Source organism: Streptopelia decaocto (assembly GCF_964273445.1).
Source record: "Streptopelia decaocto genome assembly, chromosome: 10".
NCBI classification, from domain to species: domain Eukaryota; kingdom Metazoa; phylum Chordata; class Aves; order Columbiformes; family Columbidae; genus Streptopelia; species Streptopelia decaocto.
Genome location: NC_138665.1, coordinates 18,270,862 through 18,287,849, shown reverse-complemented (window position 1 = coordinate 18,287,849; position 16,988 = coordinate 18,270,862). Strand labels below are relative to the sequence as shown.

The window sequence follows — 16,988 nt, the reverse complement described above, 5'->3', positions numbered from 1 at the left end:
GCCTTCTCACAAGGTGCAGGTTCATGTGATAAACTAAGGCGCCAAGCTCTGGACAGGTCTGTCACTCCACCACTGCCAGATCACAAAACAAAACAGTTGTCTTGAACATTATGTTTCTTTTTGCCTTCAGATTTTCTTTTCAAGGAGCAATGAAGAGAAGATCAGCAGGTTATCATCTTAACTTCACCCTCCAACTTCCCTGAGGCTGTAGGAACCTGAGTCCCACAAATTTTTCCCAATTCTCTACCCCACTGCTCTGTTTCCTTTCCTTGTCCTCACTACACTACTAAGGTGGTTTTGCGTGTCTGTGGAGGAGAATGACAGACCAAGGGACACGGGTGTGGGAGGTGTAACAGGGAAAGAGAAGCAGATTAGGGGAGAGTATTGGAAACAAGGCTTACAACACTTGCAAAGTGTCTGCTCTGACCTTCCCTGTTCCCCAGCCACATGGACACAAGGTGTTCTCCCACCCACACCTAAGTGTTTTGGTTCACGTATCTCATGTGCACCTGCCTGCAGGTGAGCCATTATCACCACCCGCAATTCTCCTGTCGAGCAAAGCTGATCATATGGTTAGAGCCACTGCCAGCTAACTGCAAGTCAGAGAACAAGCACAGAAATCCTTACAGCAAATCCCTCTGGACACAAAGATGAGCAAGCAAGGCTTATACCAGCTACCATCAGCTCTGTGCTACCAGCACACACCAAGGCCAAGACCCCTGACCAGACTTATTACCCCCCCCACAGTGCCCCATGCAGCCAGTATGATTTCTCTGGGGCTTTGAGGAGCTGTTGCATTGGGAATCAGTGGGGCCAGTCCCAGCAGCACTGGTCTGAAATGGCTGCAGTGTCCCCAAACTTGCAGTGGGAAAGAATGGGCTGGTGCCGACCAGCGTGAGGCATCACGACAGATGATTGTGAAGATCTACCTGCCCACCCACTTGCTGACCCTAACACGTATCTCCTACCAGCATAAAAGACACCAGGTTGAAGACACACAGACATCAAGGAAGTGCCTGGAGGCATCGTGGAGATGAAGGGGTTGCAGGGAGGGGAAGCAAAGCGCTGCTCATCCCAGCCAGCCCTGCTGCCATGGGGAGGCTCTGGCTGGCAGTATCACAGCTCCACTGCTGCTCGTTTGCAATTTGTATCATGGGCAATTAAACCCTTCCTGTGCACGGAAATGGGATGCAATAGTCTGAATATTCAGCCTTTAACATCAGGGCATGGAGAGGTCCTTGAAGCATATTGCCTCTGGTCACCCACAACCACTGAATCCTGAGAAATGGTCTCCATTTCGTAACACATTTACAGCAGGCAGATTCCACATCAGCCTTTTAGGGCAGATGGTAGGACTGCTTCATCTGGCAATGCAGGAAATAAATGGAACCGATTTCTACTGAAAACAAATGAAGCCTTGTTGAAAATAAATTAAAATTGTCAAGATCTAAAATGAATTACCTAGACCTCATCATTTCATTCAGAATTTTTTTCCTTCAGTAAACTAACAAAATATTTTGCCTTACCCATTTCTATTTTATTCACTTTATGTTTATTTTCAAATACTCATTTTCACGCTTTACTTATAGAATCTATCACCATATGAAAAGCCAATCAAATCAATCTGGTGCTACTAAATGTAAATGTTTTGATTGTCCCTAAATCCATTTTCCCTCAGAAATGTTTAAGAATTTCAGCTGTTTGTCCCAAGTGGGAAGGGAGAGCAAGACCCTTTCCCTCTACAATGCTAGACCAGAAAGCCCAGCCTCTGACTTGGCTCTTGCATACCTGAAATACCCAGACCTCTCCCGTGGAGAGATCTAAAGCCTTCAGTTCAAATAAATCAACTCTGCCTTAAAAATAATTCAGCCCATCAAGTGACAACTATTGGTACAGCTCAGAGCCTATATCTTTCAAATTTGACACGATAGTGCTTTCCCTTTGACTTGGAAGAATCAATTTAATGAGGTTCAGAGGACAGATCAGTACCCAAATCAAACACATGCTTCCTGGCCTGTCCACGCGCACATGTCTCCGTATGGAGACGCGGGGCTGTTGGGGAACCGCATCGCAACTGCTTTAGCTGATGGGCTTGTGATGGACGTGGCTGCACCCGCGCTTTTCTTCACAAGATACAGCCGCATGGGGCAGCTCTGAGCCCAAGCCCACATCTCCCAGGCACATCCTCACCAGAGTGTGATGGGCAAGGCTGCATTCCCGCTGCCCAGCGACTACACAGGGCAAAGCTTCTACCAAACTGATCTGGGTTTGGCTGGGAGAGAGTTAACTTTCCCAGGGAGCTGGAAGGGGACACAGCCAGGACAGTTGACCCAAACTAGCCAAAAGAATATTCGATACCATATGGAGTCATGCTCAGTACATACATATATATCAAGGGGAGCTGGCTGGGGGAAGAAATTGCCAGGAGCAGAGCAGGCTGGGCATTGACTTTCTGGGTGGAGGGTCATCACATTGTGTATCCTTTGCTTTGTATCTTATTTTATTGTTATTATTGTTGTTGTTTATCTTTTCCTTCGCTGTTCTGTTTAACTGTTTTACCCCAACCCGCAAGTTTTACCTTTTTTCCCTGATTCTCCTCCCCGTTCCACTGGGGTAGGGAGCAGTGAGCAAGTGGCCATGTGATCCTAGTTGCTGGCTGGGTCTAAACCACGACACAAGCCAAGAGACAGCTGCTAGCTGCCAGGGAAGGGGACATCCCTCCAGCCTGGTCCAGGCCCCACTAAGGAGAGTCTCCCGGTCACTGGAAAATATCATCATGGTCTATTAACAAGCAGAAACCCAGTTGCTGTCAGAGACCTCTGGAGAGGGAGAGCAGGAACAGCTGCTGTGGTCACAAGCTGCGTTAGAAAGATTTTCTGTGAGTAAGAGTGAGGAATTATGAGTTACAATGCTCTCAGGCCGGGCATGGCAAGCACACTGGCTACTTGGAAAGCACCTACACTAAGCGCCCTTCCCGGGCTGCCTGCAAGGGTTCAGTGCAAAAAACCCCTTTGCATTCAGCCTGGATGAAGAAATGTGAATTTTCTGCAAAGGCTGGCACAAGATGAATGCAGGATTGAGCGTTACTGTCAGTAGAAGCCCAGAAATTGAACTAATGTAGAAAAGTACAAAAGCTGCTTACTTAGGTATGAATGGTGATTTACCCCATGTTGCCCCAGGGCCAGAGGCTGCCTGAGCTGTGGGCTGTGTAGAGGCACCTGTGTGCCAGGACTGATGCTGAAGTTTAAGAAACTTGACTGAGTATGGCCACATTCCCCATTGAGTGTCAGACTGGGGAGCACAGATGTTAATTAACTTCAGGGTTTTTCTCTCCAGAAATGCCTCTGAAGAAAAGCACTTTTCCCCCCAGGGGGCAGCTGTCCGTATTTTCATATTTTATTTAGCTCCAAACTTTAGAGGCAACCCCCCTGCTTTTTGTTTGTTTTCCCTGATAACAGGCTGGTTGTGTTTTCTGCACAATAAACAGCCTATAAATAAAATACTGACATGGATGTCACACAGAAATATCTAGAGGGGATTAGTGTATGTTCTGGATAATAAAAGGAGCTGGTTGAATTATTCATAGTGAATAAATCATTCCTTTTCGAGTTTGGGAGCAGACCCTGAAACTTGCAGAAGCTCTTGGGATACCTTCCGGATGGATGTAACTCAATTCTTTCATTAGACCTTCTGTTGCAGTTCGTGATTTGTCCTGGAAGTTGTACGTGACTGGTTCTATTCCTCAGCGGCCTCGTGATTCTTTTTTCTCTTAAGACAATGACAAACGATGGCTACAGGACGGCCGCTGCCCTCCTCTGTGTACCCAACCTCGCCGCACACGAACACAAGCAGCTACGTGAGCAACAGTCACTCTCCTGGCACTTGGGCACACAGGAATGGGCTCAGGTGAGCGTTCCTGAACATTAAGGAATCAAGAGATGCAGGCACTTTCCAAGCAAATGAGTATTTGTGAAGACATTATAAATGCACCACCAGCTCCGGTGGCACAGAGCCATCACTCAGGCATGGAAACTAATGGCCAGAAAAAGCACTAGGGCCCTTAATGAGCAATACCTATTTCCCAACATTTTAAATTTCTACGATATGCTGCTTTATCAGGGACCAAAACCTGGCCTAGCTTATTACAAGAGTGCATGTCTTGTGTGACTTCATTAGATTTATGCTGATGCCCGACTCTTGCTGCACACCAGGAAGGCCAAAAAGAGCATGCGGTCCTTGGCAGAGCACTGTGGCATGCTTCAGGCACTGCAATCCACCCTAGAAGTGGGTGCATCTGGGCTGTTGCCTCCTAGACAGATGATTTGTAAAGCATTTCTAAGTCTCTTCAGTTGAAAAGTGCTGTGCAGCCGCTGGAGTCTATTATTATCAGGGAAGAAGTGGGGGGAGGTAACAAATTTCCTTTACCTATAGGCTTATCTTGTGCTCCAGAGCAACACATTCAAGCATCTTAAAAACTGTGCCATTTTCATTTCATTTCCTTCCTACTTATTCCAAAGCAGCCAAAGCTAAGTATAATGAAGACTTAAGCATTCCTCAGAGCCAGACAATTATTACCGGTCCTGGTTTTCCCATCTATTAAGAAGAAAGGAAGATATTTACCCAAGCCTTACAGCGGGACACCAGGGCTGTAACCCAAAGCTTCCCACGGTGGCTCCCGCACTAACTGCCTTCCAGCCAAGAACACCCACTGATTCTACATGGAGATGCCTCAAAATGCCTAAGGGCTCTCTGCAAGGGTGGCTTAGCCCCGTATGGCTTTTGTAGAGCCTAGCTCCATCCTTGGGGATCTGTGCCCCTGCCATTCACAAGCAGCTGCTGGCTTGCTGCGCACTCTGGTAACGTGGCACCAATGGGCATTTTATTCAAAGAGTCCTGATTCAGCAGCTCGGCCACCCGCAACTCTGAGCGGGCAGGGAGGAATCCTTGGAAGAGGGTGGTGTGTTCAACCACTGTCTCCCTGCCCCGCTGAGCCTTCCCTGCCCTTAGAGCACCCATAAGCAAAGTGCCCCAAGTCCCCAAGCTGGCTTTGTCACAGCAGCCTCTTCCTCACTGCTACTCCTTGTCAGCTTCAACTTTGAAAGCTAAACCTCCCTCCCTGGCTCCTCGGGATTTACATGAAAGCAGTCAGTGGGGAGTTCTCTTCATTCATGCTGGGCTTATACTTCTAAATTATAAAGTGTGTCAAATGAGGATTTAATTTATATTTAACAAGACAACGTTTGTAAATTAATTATTCATCAGCTGATAACGAATAAACATTTTCCCCTTCTCTCCCTCCCCCTTTTTCACAGTGTTTTCACAAATGCACCATACATGCGATCTATTAAATCTTTTCTGCAGTACTCCAGACGTGGGAAAACACATTCCTCATCCTCAATTTCGTTAGTGTTGCATGGTAACTAATGCAGCCGGCACAGTATTATGAATTTAATAACGTGCAGCATCTCCTTCCTAAAGAGGAAAGGGCTGAACATTCAACACGTGTATTTGGACATATCAATCTCTTCAGGCTCCAGTCCCCTGCTCACAGGCAGAGCTAAGAAAATAATTTGCTAAAATAACAGAAGCACAAGCTTAGCCCTGCCTCTGGAAATCACAGGCAATTCAGATGCAGCAGAATCTGGCCCCTGGTGAATGATGGAGGCCAATTTGGCTCTTTCCATCTTACTATCATTAAGTAATGAGATTGAGGTTGTGCACAATCCCAGCAGAAGAGCTGTCATCAAGTTTTGTTACAGAATTTGGCACATAAGGGCATCTCCTTGCACGTATCAAAGAGAAGAGTCTCCAGCACCTAAACTAGCCCTGGCTGCACCACCTCTGATCCCAGACACCCAACACAGGTCACCAAGACAGGTCCCTGGCTGAGGAGCTCTGGGCAGGAGTTGATCCATCTACAAGCTCAGAGCAGAAGCACTTTTTCCACTCCCACACATGCTGGCTCTCGTGGACACTTCACGGACATCCCCAGGACTAAAAGACACTCAGCCCCAATAGTTGGCAACCACTTCTACAGCATCATTTTCTGAGAGTTAAGCATTCCTAAGAGAAGGTGATCCAGAACTCTAGGTGCCCTTGACACCAGTTAAAGCTATAATCTATAGCAATAAAGCCATTACAAAACAAAACCAGGAGCAAATCACTTCAGCAAACAACCAGTCAGCATAAAATTTGAACCCAAGGTCTCCTCCATCGGTCCCCACTGACACAGCCCTCTCTGGCACCTGTTCCCACCAACATGCTGGGGGAACCAAGGTGGGTCTTTGCACAAGGCTCAGCTTTGTGGTAAGCCAATGACACCTACACGCTATCTGTGTTAATGGGAATCTAATTGGGCATCCAGGGCCATAACACAGCTTGGAAAGCTGAGGCACCGTGGGCGATAACTCATTTGGCTTGATGTGCTGCTGGCCGGCACCCAATGGCAGCAGGCAGCTCTGGAAGGGCCGAGCGCATCCTTTCCCTGATGGTATAAATGGAGCTTCTCGCCACCCTGAGAAGTGCCAAGTGCCCCAATCCCACTCAAAGCCAACAGGTTCATGGGGATGGGGAGGGAGCCCCAGGCCATGCAGTGACTGGAACAAACAGCTGCAGGACCTGATGGTTCCACTTTTCCGCACCCTTTTCCCTCTCAGCCTCTCAACCAAGCCTCATCCACTCACTATCATTTAACTGTCTCCTAGCTTTATTTCTGGTCACTGCCACATTTTGGCTGGCAGAATACAGAGGGTCGTTTCCCCAGGGAGTAGAGAATGTAAAATTTGCTCAACTACCCAAATGGGGAACAAGACTAACATTCTGATCTACAAAAGATACCAGGAAATCACTTTACATTTCTTCCCCCTCCAAACCTGCCTGCCTTCTGCTGACTTCTGAATGTTAATGTTATTTATGACAAGTGATTGATGAGGGAGATGCAAAATTTACACCCAGCACAGGGCATTTTCAAATCACCTATTCATTTTTAAGGGCCGGAATCAGTTTTGTATCCTGACGTGATTTATCATTTGGAGGGTGAACAGCAGCTACGTGCGGCCAGCTTCCCAAGCCCTGACAGAGCATCATGAGGCTGAAGGTAGCAGTGAATTGTTAACCCTTTGAGGGGTGAGCAAAAGATCACAGGACACCAGTATTCAGACTACATTGCTTAATTGGAGCCTTCTATTCCACCTGCATGTCAGTCCATCCTGTAGCCTTCAGATGCACAGACCATGTTAGTCCAAGCTAATAGCCGCAGTAATGCTGATGTATTTCTTAAAAGCAGAACAAGGTTTTTATTTTCTGCATAGCCCGGGTATGCGAAAGAGAAATATTTATGTAAGACCCTGTCATTGTAATGCACCTAAAAGAGATCAATGGGACATTTCCCCTCCAGTGGACCTTCCAGCCTACATGAGCCTCTGTATCTGCAGCACAGAGAAATCTCACCATGGGCTCAGGAGAGATCTAGCCCCCAGCCACATTCTGGCTCCCTTCCCTCAGAAATGTACATTTCGGCAGGTTGCGTATGGGAAAAGGGAAAAATTAGGCATGCAGGATGGGTCTGACAGCTGGGAGAAGGCAAAGCTTCTCAGGTTGGGAGAAGCTATATAAAAAGGGACAAAGTGGGAATGACATATCCCCAGCAAAGACAATCTGTATCATACGTTTGATGCCAGCCTGCCAGTGTCTGGCACGACCTGCAGAATGACTTAATTCATTGCATCATCATGGAAAAGCAAACAAACACAAAACAAGTCAGTGAAGTAGCCAAGTCCAGAGGTGACACTGTGGCAGCTTTCTCACCACCCTTTTCTCTTGCTTCAGAAGACACTATAGCAGGATGCAGCCTCTCACATGAGCAGGGGGAGGCATTTGGAGTACAGATAGCAGAAAGCTACCACCCAAGGCTGTAAGACCTGGGTCTAGCTGTCCTCAGTACTTTTAATATCAGCCCAGCATCTCAGGGAGAAAGGGTCTGCAGCTCATGGGCATCACACATTCAAGCTTAGGAATCACAGAATCATCAAATAGTTTGGGCTGGAAGGGACTTTCAAAGCTCACCTAGTCCAACTCCCCTGCCATATGCAGGACCAACTTCACCCAGCTCAGGTTGTTCAGAGCCCCATTCAGCCTGGCCTTGGATGTCTCCAGGGATGGGGCATCCAACAGCACTCTGGGCAACCTGTTCCAGTATTTTACTACCCTCATTGTAAAAAGTTTCTTCCTCATGTTTAGCCTGAATCTTCTCTCCTTTAGTTTAAAGCCATTACCCCTTGTCCTCTCACAACAGGCCCTGCAGGAAGGAGAGAGGTCCATAGAGACCCTACTTGCGGGGTCACATGGAGGTGTCTTCAGATCACTGGTGACTGTTGGGACCCAGCAGGGACACCTAGACTTGCAGCATCTGGGCACTTTGGAGAGACAGCGCAGCCAGTTGTAATTGATGCCACAAAATCCCTCAACTGTCTCTATGCTGAGTGGTTTCCTCCCCTGCCCAAGCAGCTCCTCACCATGCCATTCCCACAAACAGCACTACCTTTCTCAGGTAGGAAGGCTGCAGAAGGGTAGATTAGGCCCATGGCAGCAGCTTCCCCAGCAGAACCCTGCAGATGTAGGTAATTTCAAGTCTTGCCTTCACACCCCTGGCGTGCTCTAAGTGTGCTGGGACCCCCTGGGATCCTGTGCAGCCATGGAACCCCACTTCATGAAGCATAAAATCTTCTGCTGACTCTTAGAAAGAGCTAAACACATGAGATGAGCTGCTCTAGGATTGGTCAAGGCTGTCTTCAGCAACACCCTCCCATATGATTCTCTGGTGTCTAATATGGGTTGAGTTCACACATCCTCAGTGGGGTTGGTTGTTGTCACTGCCTTGCATCTTGTTTTCACAAAAATACCACAGGTGCCGAGTACTCCTGAAGCTCCTATAGTTGCAGCTATATATGGTTGGTATTAGCCCAGTGGATCTAAAATACTGAAAGAATGGGATGGACGTACGCATGTTCTCACACACCCATCACCATGGCATAATCTGTGTTTCTTAGGAAACCAGACTAACAGCAGTGCCTGGTATCTCTGTTTAGGAGAAGAGATGAACGCTGGATGCAAGACCGGATTTTATAAGCCACTCTCTACTGCTACCATCCGCATGGCTACGCGGTGCTCCTGCGATAGAGAGCAGAGCTTCCTATAGGGGTGAAAAGGGGTAAAGTAAATGGATGAGAAGGAAAGAGGAGGAATGAGAACACGCACTGTGGTTTTGCACAGTTTTCTTGGCATATCCTTGGGCAGTGCAAAGCAGATGGGACAGCTACCTATAACATGACCCTTGTGCTCTACCTCCAGGCACAGCAGTGGCTGGAGAGCTGAGTACTCCCAGTCCCTGCGCTGCTGCTCCTACATCACTGTGGCTTCATGTCCCACATGGGATGGAGGAGCTTGTAATATCTGGCCCAGACAGGGATGACCTCTGCCTAGCTTGGGCTGTGGTTCTCCTCCCAGAAACCATGTCCATATAAACAATGAAAGGATTTTTTTTGCCTTGAGGGCATCCCCGCTGGGCCTCCTGATGGTGCCCTCACCATGCGAGTGAGTGCCCAGCCAGGTGCCAATCTGGTGGCTCACAAGCAGATGCTGCACATGCTTGATGGTGGCCAGCCAAAAGGGCTGCTTCAAAACACTGTTTGGAGTGAAAGTGCTACTATGATTACAATGCCATTTCTCCATCCTCAGAGGGGTTTGTTCAGTGGAAATTTTCTACCCGGGAAACTAAAAATAACATGCCCATCCTGAGATGGTTTAAGGGGGCTGGTTTTATTTGTGCTGCGTTTTGCATTGAGAAATACAAGAAAAGTCAAATTGTCCCAGCTGTACCTCTCCTTTGTACTCTTCACCCCACTGCCTAGTGGACCAAATAAGTCTTTTGAAACCTGACAGCAGTCAGGTCTCATTCTCACTAGAAAGAGGAAAAAATGACTTTACAAGGAAAATAATAATGGAAGTTACCCGAGAAATATAAATAATCAACAGTTTCTCTCCAGTGCATGGCCTGAAGACTCTTCAGACAAAAGATCATCTCTGAGTGTTTCCACAGCTCCCAGTACAACAGGGTCCTGAGCCATGAGCAGAAACCATCACAGTTGTGGTGGCACCAATCTAAGGTGCTACATACTGAAGAAGAGCTGTTGGACCTGAGGCACCTGCTTGTCCCTCCCTGGCATCGCAGGCCAGGCCTGGGCACCCCAGTCTCACACCATCAGACCATTGCCATGGAAACCACCTGCAGGTACCTATTTTAGTCCTCCTAGGACACGCACTGCTCCCTGTTCCAGCCACCATCGCACTGTTTCAAGAAGGGTGGTGAAACTTGCCCTGAGCATCCTGGTGTCAAAGCAAGAGTGTCTGTCCACACATTGCCAATGAAGATCAAAGAGCATCATCATCTTTCTCCCTGAACTTGTGAGCATGGTAGAGTCGGCTGACCAAGGACCGAGCACTTGAATATCTTGCTCCTAACCATGGATGGCTATCAAGACTTCCTAACTCCAGCTATCAGCAGGTGAGAGCACCTCTTCCCAAGGAAAGGTAAACAAATACACCTCTTCTCATGAGAACATCACCTTCACGCCATGTCTAGCCAGCACAGCACAATCTGCCAGCAGCGCTGGGCCAGCCACCTCCCACGCTCTCAGTTTTGGTGTTACCGTGACACTGCAGCAATGACACCACTCACCATCTGGATGACAGACACTGGCCCGATGCTGTTCACATAGATATCCACATCGATAAACGTGGGCTTGACTGTAAAGAAAATAAAAAAGGTACTGATGAGCTGGGACTAGGATCATTTGTGAAGGGCTGAGGAACAAGGGAGCATCTGGGATCAGCACAGCTCTGACTCACCAACTATCCCAACTACAACAGCCATGAAAGCAGGGAAAACATGAGACACAGCAGGGCCAGGTCAATACCCATGACAGGGAGCTTCAGGGGACACTTACTGCCAATGTCAGGCCTCAGCTTGTTGTCATAGTTCTTCAGTAGTGAGTTGAGGATCTGTGTGGCATCAGTCTCCTGTGCCTTGGGAGTGAGGACCCAGGTTTTATTGATGCTGAGGTAATCGTAATCGTATTCCTCTGTGCTCTCGCACCTGGAGTGGAGTCAAAAGGAGAAAGGCATCACTGTGGCATCTCTCTGGCACTCTGTGGGTGTCGACGCACAGCTGGGTTTCAGAGATACTAAAGGAGGAGCATGCAGTGCTGCTGAAGAGCAGAACATAAGGAGCTCAGGGATCTCCTCTCAGCTACGCTGCTGAGAAGACACAATTCACCTGGTGCCTTTGCTCACTTCAGGGTCCCTAGAGATGCAGGGACCTTCCTGCCAGCAGACAGGACTAGCGGCCATGGGGTGCTCCACATCCTTCCCAGCTCCCTTGGGAGGCACGCTGCTCATCCCCAAAACACAGAGCCCTCCCCTGTGCTCCTGCCCCTCCTCTGCTGCCATCAGCTCCTGCAGCTGCTTGTTAACCCCAAATACCTCAGCTGCTCTGCCTGTCACCTACACCTGACGTGGGCTTCCTCTGACAAAGAAGTCAGAGAACAAACAGCATTTTTAGGGAGCAAGGCATTTATAACAAACGCATTTTAGAGAAAAGAGGTCCTAAAAACTCCCAAGCAGGCAGCATGCATGTCTGTCTTGCCAGGAACACAACCATCTGCCCTGCACAGAGCCTGGGAAATTAGAGCCTTATGCAAACTCCTCTGCCCTCAGGCCAAGACCTGCCACAACCCATTCCCTGTACTCACCAACCCTTCCTCCCCTGCCTTTGGCGTGAGTTTCCACTTAAAGATGCTCCATCTTCCTGATCTTCCAGTTCCAAGCCATGCAAGGAAAGCCTGCATCCTCTTCTGGACATGATCCACCAAGCAACAGCTTCTCCCACTGCTTTGCAAATCTGCCCTTTCTAAACCTTTCACACCCCCTCCCTTTTCCTGAAGGAGTTTTCCTAAACCTTCTAATTAAATTAGGTCCACATGGTCACCCAGGAAATTCAAACCACCTGCCGCTGTTCTGGGCAGCTCATTCACAAGATTGTCCCTGGAACGACACAGCCATATGTGGGAGAGGATGCCGAGCAATTTCGCACCCGGCACACCCCCCTCGACGTCTGTCATGTCAGCGTGTCACCTGCTCCAGCGCCAGAAAGGGTCTCACAGCGGGAGCTGCCACCGTGCTGACACTTCCCATCTGGAGCCTCGCATCTCCGAGGTGCAATCAGGCAGCACCGACACACATCTCCCTTCGGCGCCTGGGGAGGCAGAGCCTGGCAAAGGTACTCCAAGGGGGAAAAAAGGCATTAAATTGACATGTTGCAGTCAATTTATCAGATGCTTCTCTTTTAAAACCCCAGATAAAACTTGATTTCACAGTCGCTTTAAAAGTCTGGAGCTCCCCAGCTTTCAGGCACTGGGATGGGTCCCCCAACAAGGGTTGGGCTGCAAGCAGCTGGAGTCCTGCTGCCAGAGCTTAGATATTGGCACATCAGCTTGTTGTTTCCTCTCTGATTGTGCTGCACTTTCTAAGGATGCTTAAGGAGCCTTCAGTGATGCTGTCAGGATGCACTTCTCTATCTGAGCAGCAGCAGCGCGGGCTCGTCTGGCTGGCGTGCCTTCAAAATGCAGCCGAGCAGGCAGCTCCACAGCACCCAGCAGCTGCAGGGGACACGGGGGACCACTGCTGTGCCCACTCAAAAGCTGGCCAGAGCCAAAATCTGGGCATGGCCCTGCTCCTACAGGGCACAAAGGGAGACACATGTCTCTGCCCACAGTCCAGCTCGGGGCAGGGAAAAGCAATCCTAACTGCCTCCCTTGCTGTCAGTGTTTTGGGTACTGCAGGCTACGGAGTGGGAACAGCTACACCAAAACCTTGTCTCAGTGTTCCCTTGACTCTACTTGAAACCAGCCCAAGACAAGTCACCTGCCAGCACTGAACTCTGCGTGTCTCACTGCCCTGCCAAAATCCACTTCCTACAAAGCGTAAGGCCACAGTAGAGTCCAAAACATCCTTCCGGGGCTGAACAGAACCAGGCTGGTTAGTCTGACCTCAGCCTTCTGGCTTGGCCCCACTTAGGGCTGCTGATCAACACCCTAAGGCTTGGGGTAGCATTTCCAGGGAGTCACATCCCTATTACAGATGCAGTGATGCTACCAAAAATATGCTTTTTGCTAATACAGCTAATCCTGGACTACTAAACCATACTAAGCCATCTTAGCATAAGCAAGCCAGCTTTTGCTGGAGAAAATATGCTTTTGCTGGATGTCTGTGCATATACAGACACACACCGGCTCTTGCTGGTCAGGAGTGTGACTCTCATGCTGCCCTATGCAAGCCCCTGCCTCCTCCCCTGTCTCTTTTCCCAGTGGCTCCATTTCAAATCAAGAGGGGAAGAGTCCAAGAGCTATTGCAGAGGAGAGGAATTAAGGTGACATGCGCATGTCCCCCCACAGCTGCTAATGGAAATGTCACACTGCAGACCTGCAGCGATCCCCAACGTGCTGTGAACACTTGCTGGCCCAGCGGCTCCATCTCCTCGTGCAAAGCGACTGGCTCAGTGACAGGGGACAGCCAGTTCTCATATGTCTCCGTGCAGCCAGGAGGAAAGGCAGAGCCGTGTTTCCTCACCTCCGTTTGTCAAACTGTCAACATACCCGCCTCATGGAGCTCCTGCACTCAGCCACGGGGCAGCTGCGACTGTTGGCAGGGGGTGGACAGAGGGATGACGGCAGGACAGAGCTGAGGAGGTGGCAAGGAAACCCCTGGTCTGACAGAGGCGGTTGGGGATGTGGCAGGTCCTGCTGGTGTCCAGAGCAGGAGGTCTGCGCAGCAGGGAGGTGTCTTTTTGGATGCACTCAGGAATATGGATGGGGCTGGACAACCCTCCTGGGGCAACCCATGGCATTACAGCAGGACAGAGCTCTGACTTGCCTCCCTCATTCTATTTTACTCAAACAGACACTTGTTTTGCTGAGGTTTCCAAGAACACTGATGGTCAAAATACACCTGAAGAGCTGGTGACTGGCTCCCTCCCTGACTGCCTAAGCTGTCTGACAAGGTTTCCCTTGGCAGGAGGAGGGGAAGAGCAACATGTGCTACAAGCCCTTGAAGACACTTCTGCTCCTTGCCTGGTCGGACAACTGGTGGTGCTTGACCAGGATGCATACACACTACTACTTGCAACCTGGTGTGTTAACAAAGTCTGAGACCAGTCAAATTTTGTACTGAGACCTGCACCCCCTGGGGAGGTGACACAGCTACTGCTGAGGCAGGAATGTCCCAGAGCAGATGCAGATACCTGGGCTGTGATTGTCCAGCCCCTCTGCAAAAGCAGCTCAAAGCCTCCCCCGCTCCCAAGGAACAGACAGCAATGAAATGCAAGAACAACATTTCCTTTGGTTGAAAAGCACTGTAGTCAATCCTAATCACCACATGCTAATGTGTCCTCCTAGCCACCCATCCCAATGCCTCCAAGGGTTGCAGGCACAGGAAAATTACCCTAAATTAGAAGCAGGCAGAGGATTTAAAGATAGGGTGATCGCTAAACTGCACCCTACCTATTTCACATGTTTTTGCACCTCTCCTTTCACAGCACACTCCATGAAGCCCCAATGGTCAAGTCTGCACACTTTCAAGCATCTGCCAAGCCCAGCTTTCTGGTGGTGCGATGCTGTGCAGGGATCCTGCCTTCAGAACTCAGACTTGGGTGCCTTGGTCCCAGCTGAGGCTGTGCCCTGGGAAATGCTTCTGAATTAGAGTCTGTGGTGGGCAGATCATCTGGGGAGTGCTGAGTCACCTGCCACAAAGCATCCAGCCCACTCCAGCACCAGGGGACAGGTCTTGCAGCTTGTGCTGGGAGAAGAGCTCTCACACACACAGCACCTGAACCGGGCTCCTCACCCCAGCACCCACCGACAAGTGCAGGGCAGGTGACATTCACCCTGTGCAAGCTGAAGCCAGCAAAAACGCAGTGAACACAGAGTAAGACCCTGATATAAGTTTCTCCTTCTCTCCTTCTTCTTCCACAGGCTTCCTCCCCTGCTCCATCACCCCTCCAACATGCACAGACACTGCTCCTGGCAAAACAGGGCTCAGGGAAGGGGTAGACATGGGGAACTGGGCAGAAGGGAAGCTGGGCCAGCTACAGGGTAAACCTTCCTGCTCAAGGGCACATGCATACATGACTTAACTGCTCCTCCATGTGATCTTGCGGACTCTCACCCTCTCAAAATGCAGTGCGCTGCAGGGACGGTAGGGCAGAAGAACCAGGACCACCACGGATCCCCCTCTTGGCTCTGAAATGCCAGCACACTGACGAGAGGCTGGGTGTCATGGCACAAGCCGTGGGACAGCTCTCGCTGTCTTGACCCCAGGAAGGCCAAGCCCTGAAGGACAGTGGCAGGGATGGACTTTCTGCCCACATCCGAGGTCGGTAAGCCTTGGCAGAGCAGACCATTAGTAGCAGGATTCATGCTCTCTGTCCCTGACTGCATTTGTAATGGGATTTGATCGGCTTTAAGGCGGCTTATTCTGCCAATTAGCTTCAGCCAGTAAAATCCCTCTTCCCTTTAGCCCCGGGGGCAACAATCTGCTGACAACATGTTCTTTCTCCGAACTAGCCATTAAACTCACCAGCAAGGTAAGGAATTGTAAAAGAAAAAAAAGGGAAAAAGAAACTTGAAAACCCCTTGTGTGTGGGGCCTTTCGTCGCTGTTTACAGAAAAGCGCTACAAACCGCTGGCCCTGGGAGAGAACCGTAATCTGCCAGCCCCACGCTCCGCTCGCCTCCTCACCCAGCTCAGCAGTGGCTTCGGGCTGGCATTGGGCTCCCAGCGGCACTCAGAGCTGAGACCCGGGGCCAACCTGTAGAGCAAAGGCAGGAGCCCACGCTGCTCTTCTCCTGCCAGGCTGCAAGCCCTGCAGGGGCTTTCGAGGTGCCAGGGGATGGAGTGTAGGGAAAAGGATACAAGCTCCTTCCCACCAAGCCCAACTCCGCATGGAAATTCCCCGGTGATGCATGGAGCCTCCGGGAAGTGCTGAGCTCCCTCTGGTCCTGCCCTGGGCACCCCCAGAAGGGGCTCGGGCCCCGGCAGCATCCAGCCAGTGAGATGATGGTGGGGTGGAAAATGGGTGTCTTCTGGATTCCCAGCATAAGAAGGGGGGCCCTGGGGTGCACAGGACATGCAGGCACTAGGTGCTGCCGCGACCAGACCTGATCCCGCCTCGGAGCCGGCTGGAAGGAGCCGCTGGGGGCACAGAGGTGTCCAAATGCCCGCTGAAGCCGGGGTGGGGAGAGATTCTGCGACTCCAGCCCCCTCCCGTCCCATTGCCCCGACGGGTAAACTGAGGCGGGGATGGGGCGTCCCGGTCGGCGCGGGGGGAGCTCACCTGGCGCGCAGGACCGGCCCGAGGGCCAGGCAGAGCAGCAGCACCGTCCCGGGCATCTCGGCGAGGAGCGGAGTGGCCCCGGGGGCGCGGCGGCGGCGGCGCGCCCGCCCCGGAGAGGCTCAGCGCGGGGCCGGGGCGGGGGCGGCGGCGGGGCCCCCCGGCTGCCCGCTGCGCTGCGCTCCAGCCCCGCCACCGCCCGCCCGGCTCCGCGCTCCGCGCACCGCTCCGCGCCGCCGGGGAGGAAGGGGAAAGTTGGGCATCTCTTCTCCGACTCCGCGGCGGGGAGGGGCTCAGCGCAGAGTCCTTCCTACCTCCCCGCACAGGGGCTGGCTCCCCCCGCGCCCCCCCGAGGGCTGAGCGCCAGCGGGGGGGGACGCACGGCGGAGTCAAACCAGCGTTTCTGGCTGCTGCCGGGGAGCGAGCACCGTCAGCTGGTGTAAGGATCTCTCACTCCCTCTTTGCGTAACGAGGCGCTTCATTTCTCTTAATAATAGCTGTTATTTTTTTTTTTTTAAATGCACAACAGATCAGTTTGTTGTTTGTTT

General features: G+C 50.8%; 1 protein-coding gene across 1 annotated transcript in view; it reads right to left on the bottom strand.

The window, feature by feature from the left end:
• Positions 1-16,499, bottom strand: part of LOC309444373 (gamma-aminobutyric acid receptor subunit gamma-4) — a gene marked incomplete at both ends in the record, with an annotated part of 34,063 nt that extends 17,564 nt beyond the window's left edge. The window contains 3 exons of the mRNA XM_082062128.1: positions 10,736-10,803; positions 11,004-11,152; positions 16,444-16,499. Coding sequence (XP_081918254.1) covers positions 10,736-10,803; positions 11,004-11,152; positions 16,444-16,499 — 273 coding nt within the window. The remainder of the gene's footprint in view (positions 1-10,735; positions 10,804-11,003; positions 11,153-16,443) is intronic.
• Between the last annotated feature and the right edge of the window lie 489 nt (positions 16,500-16,988).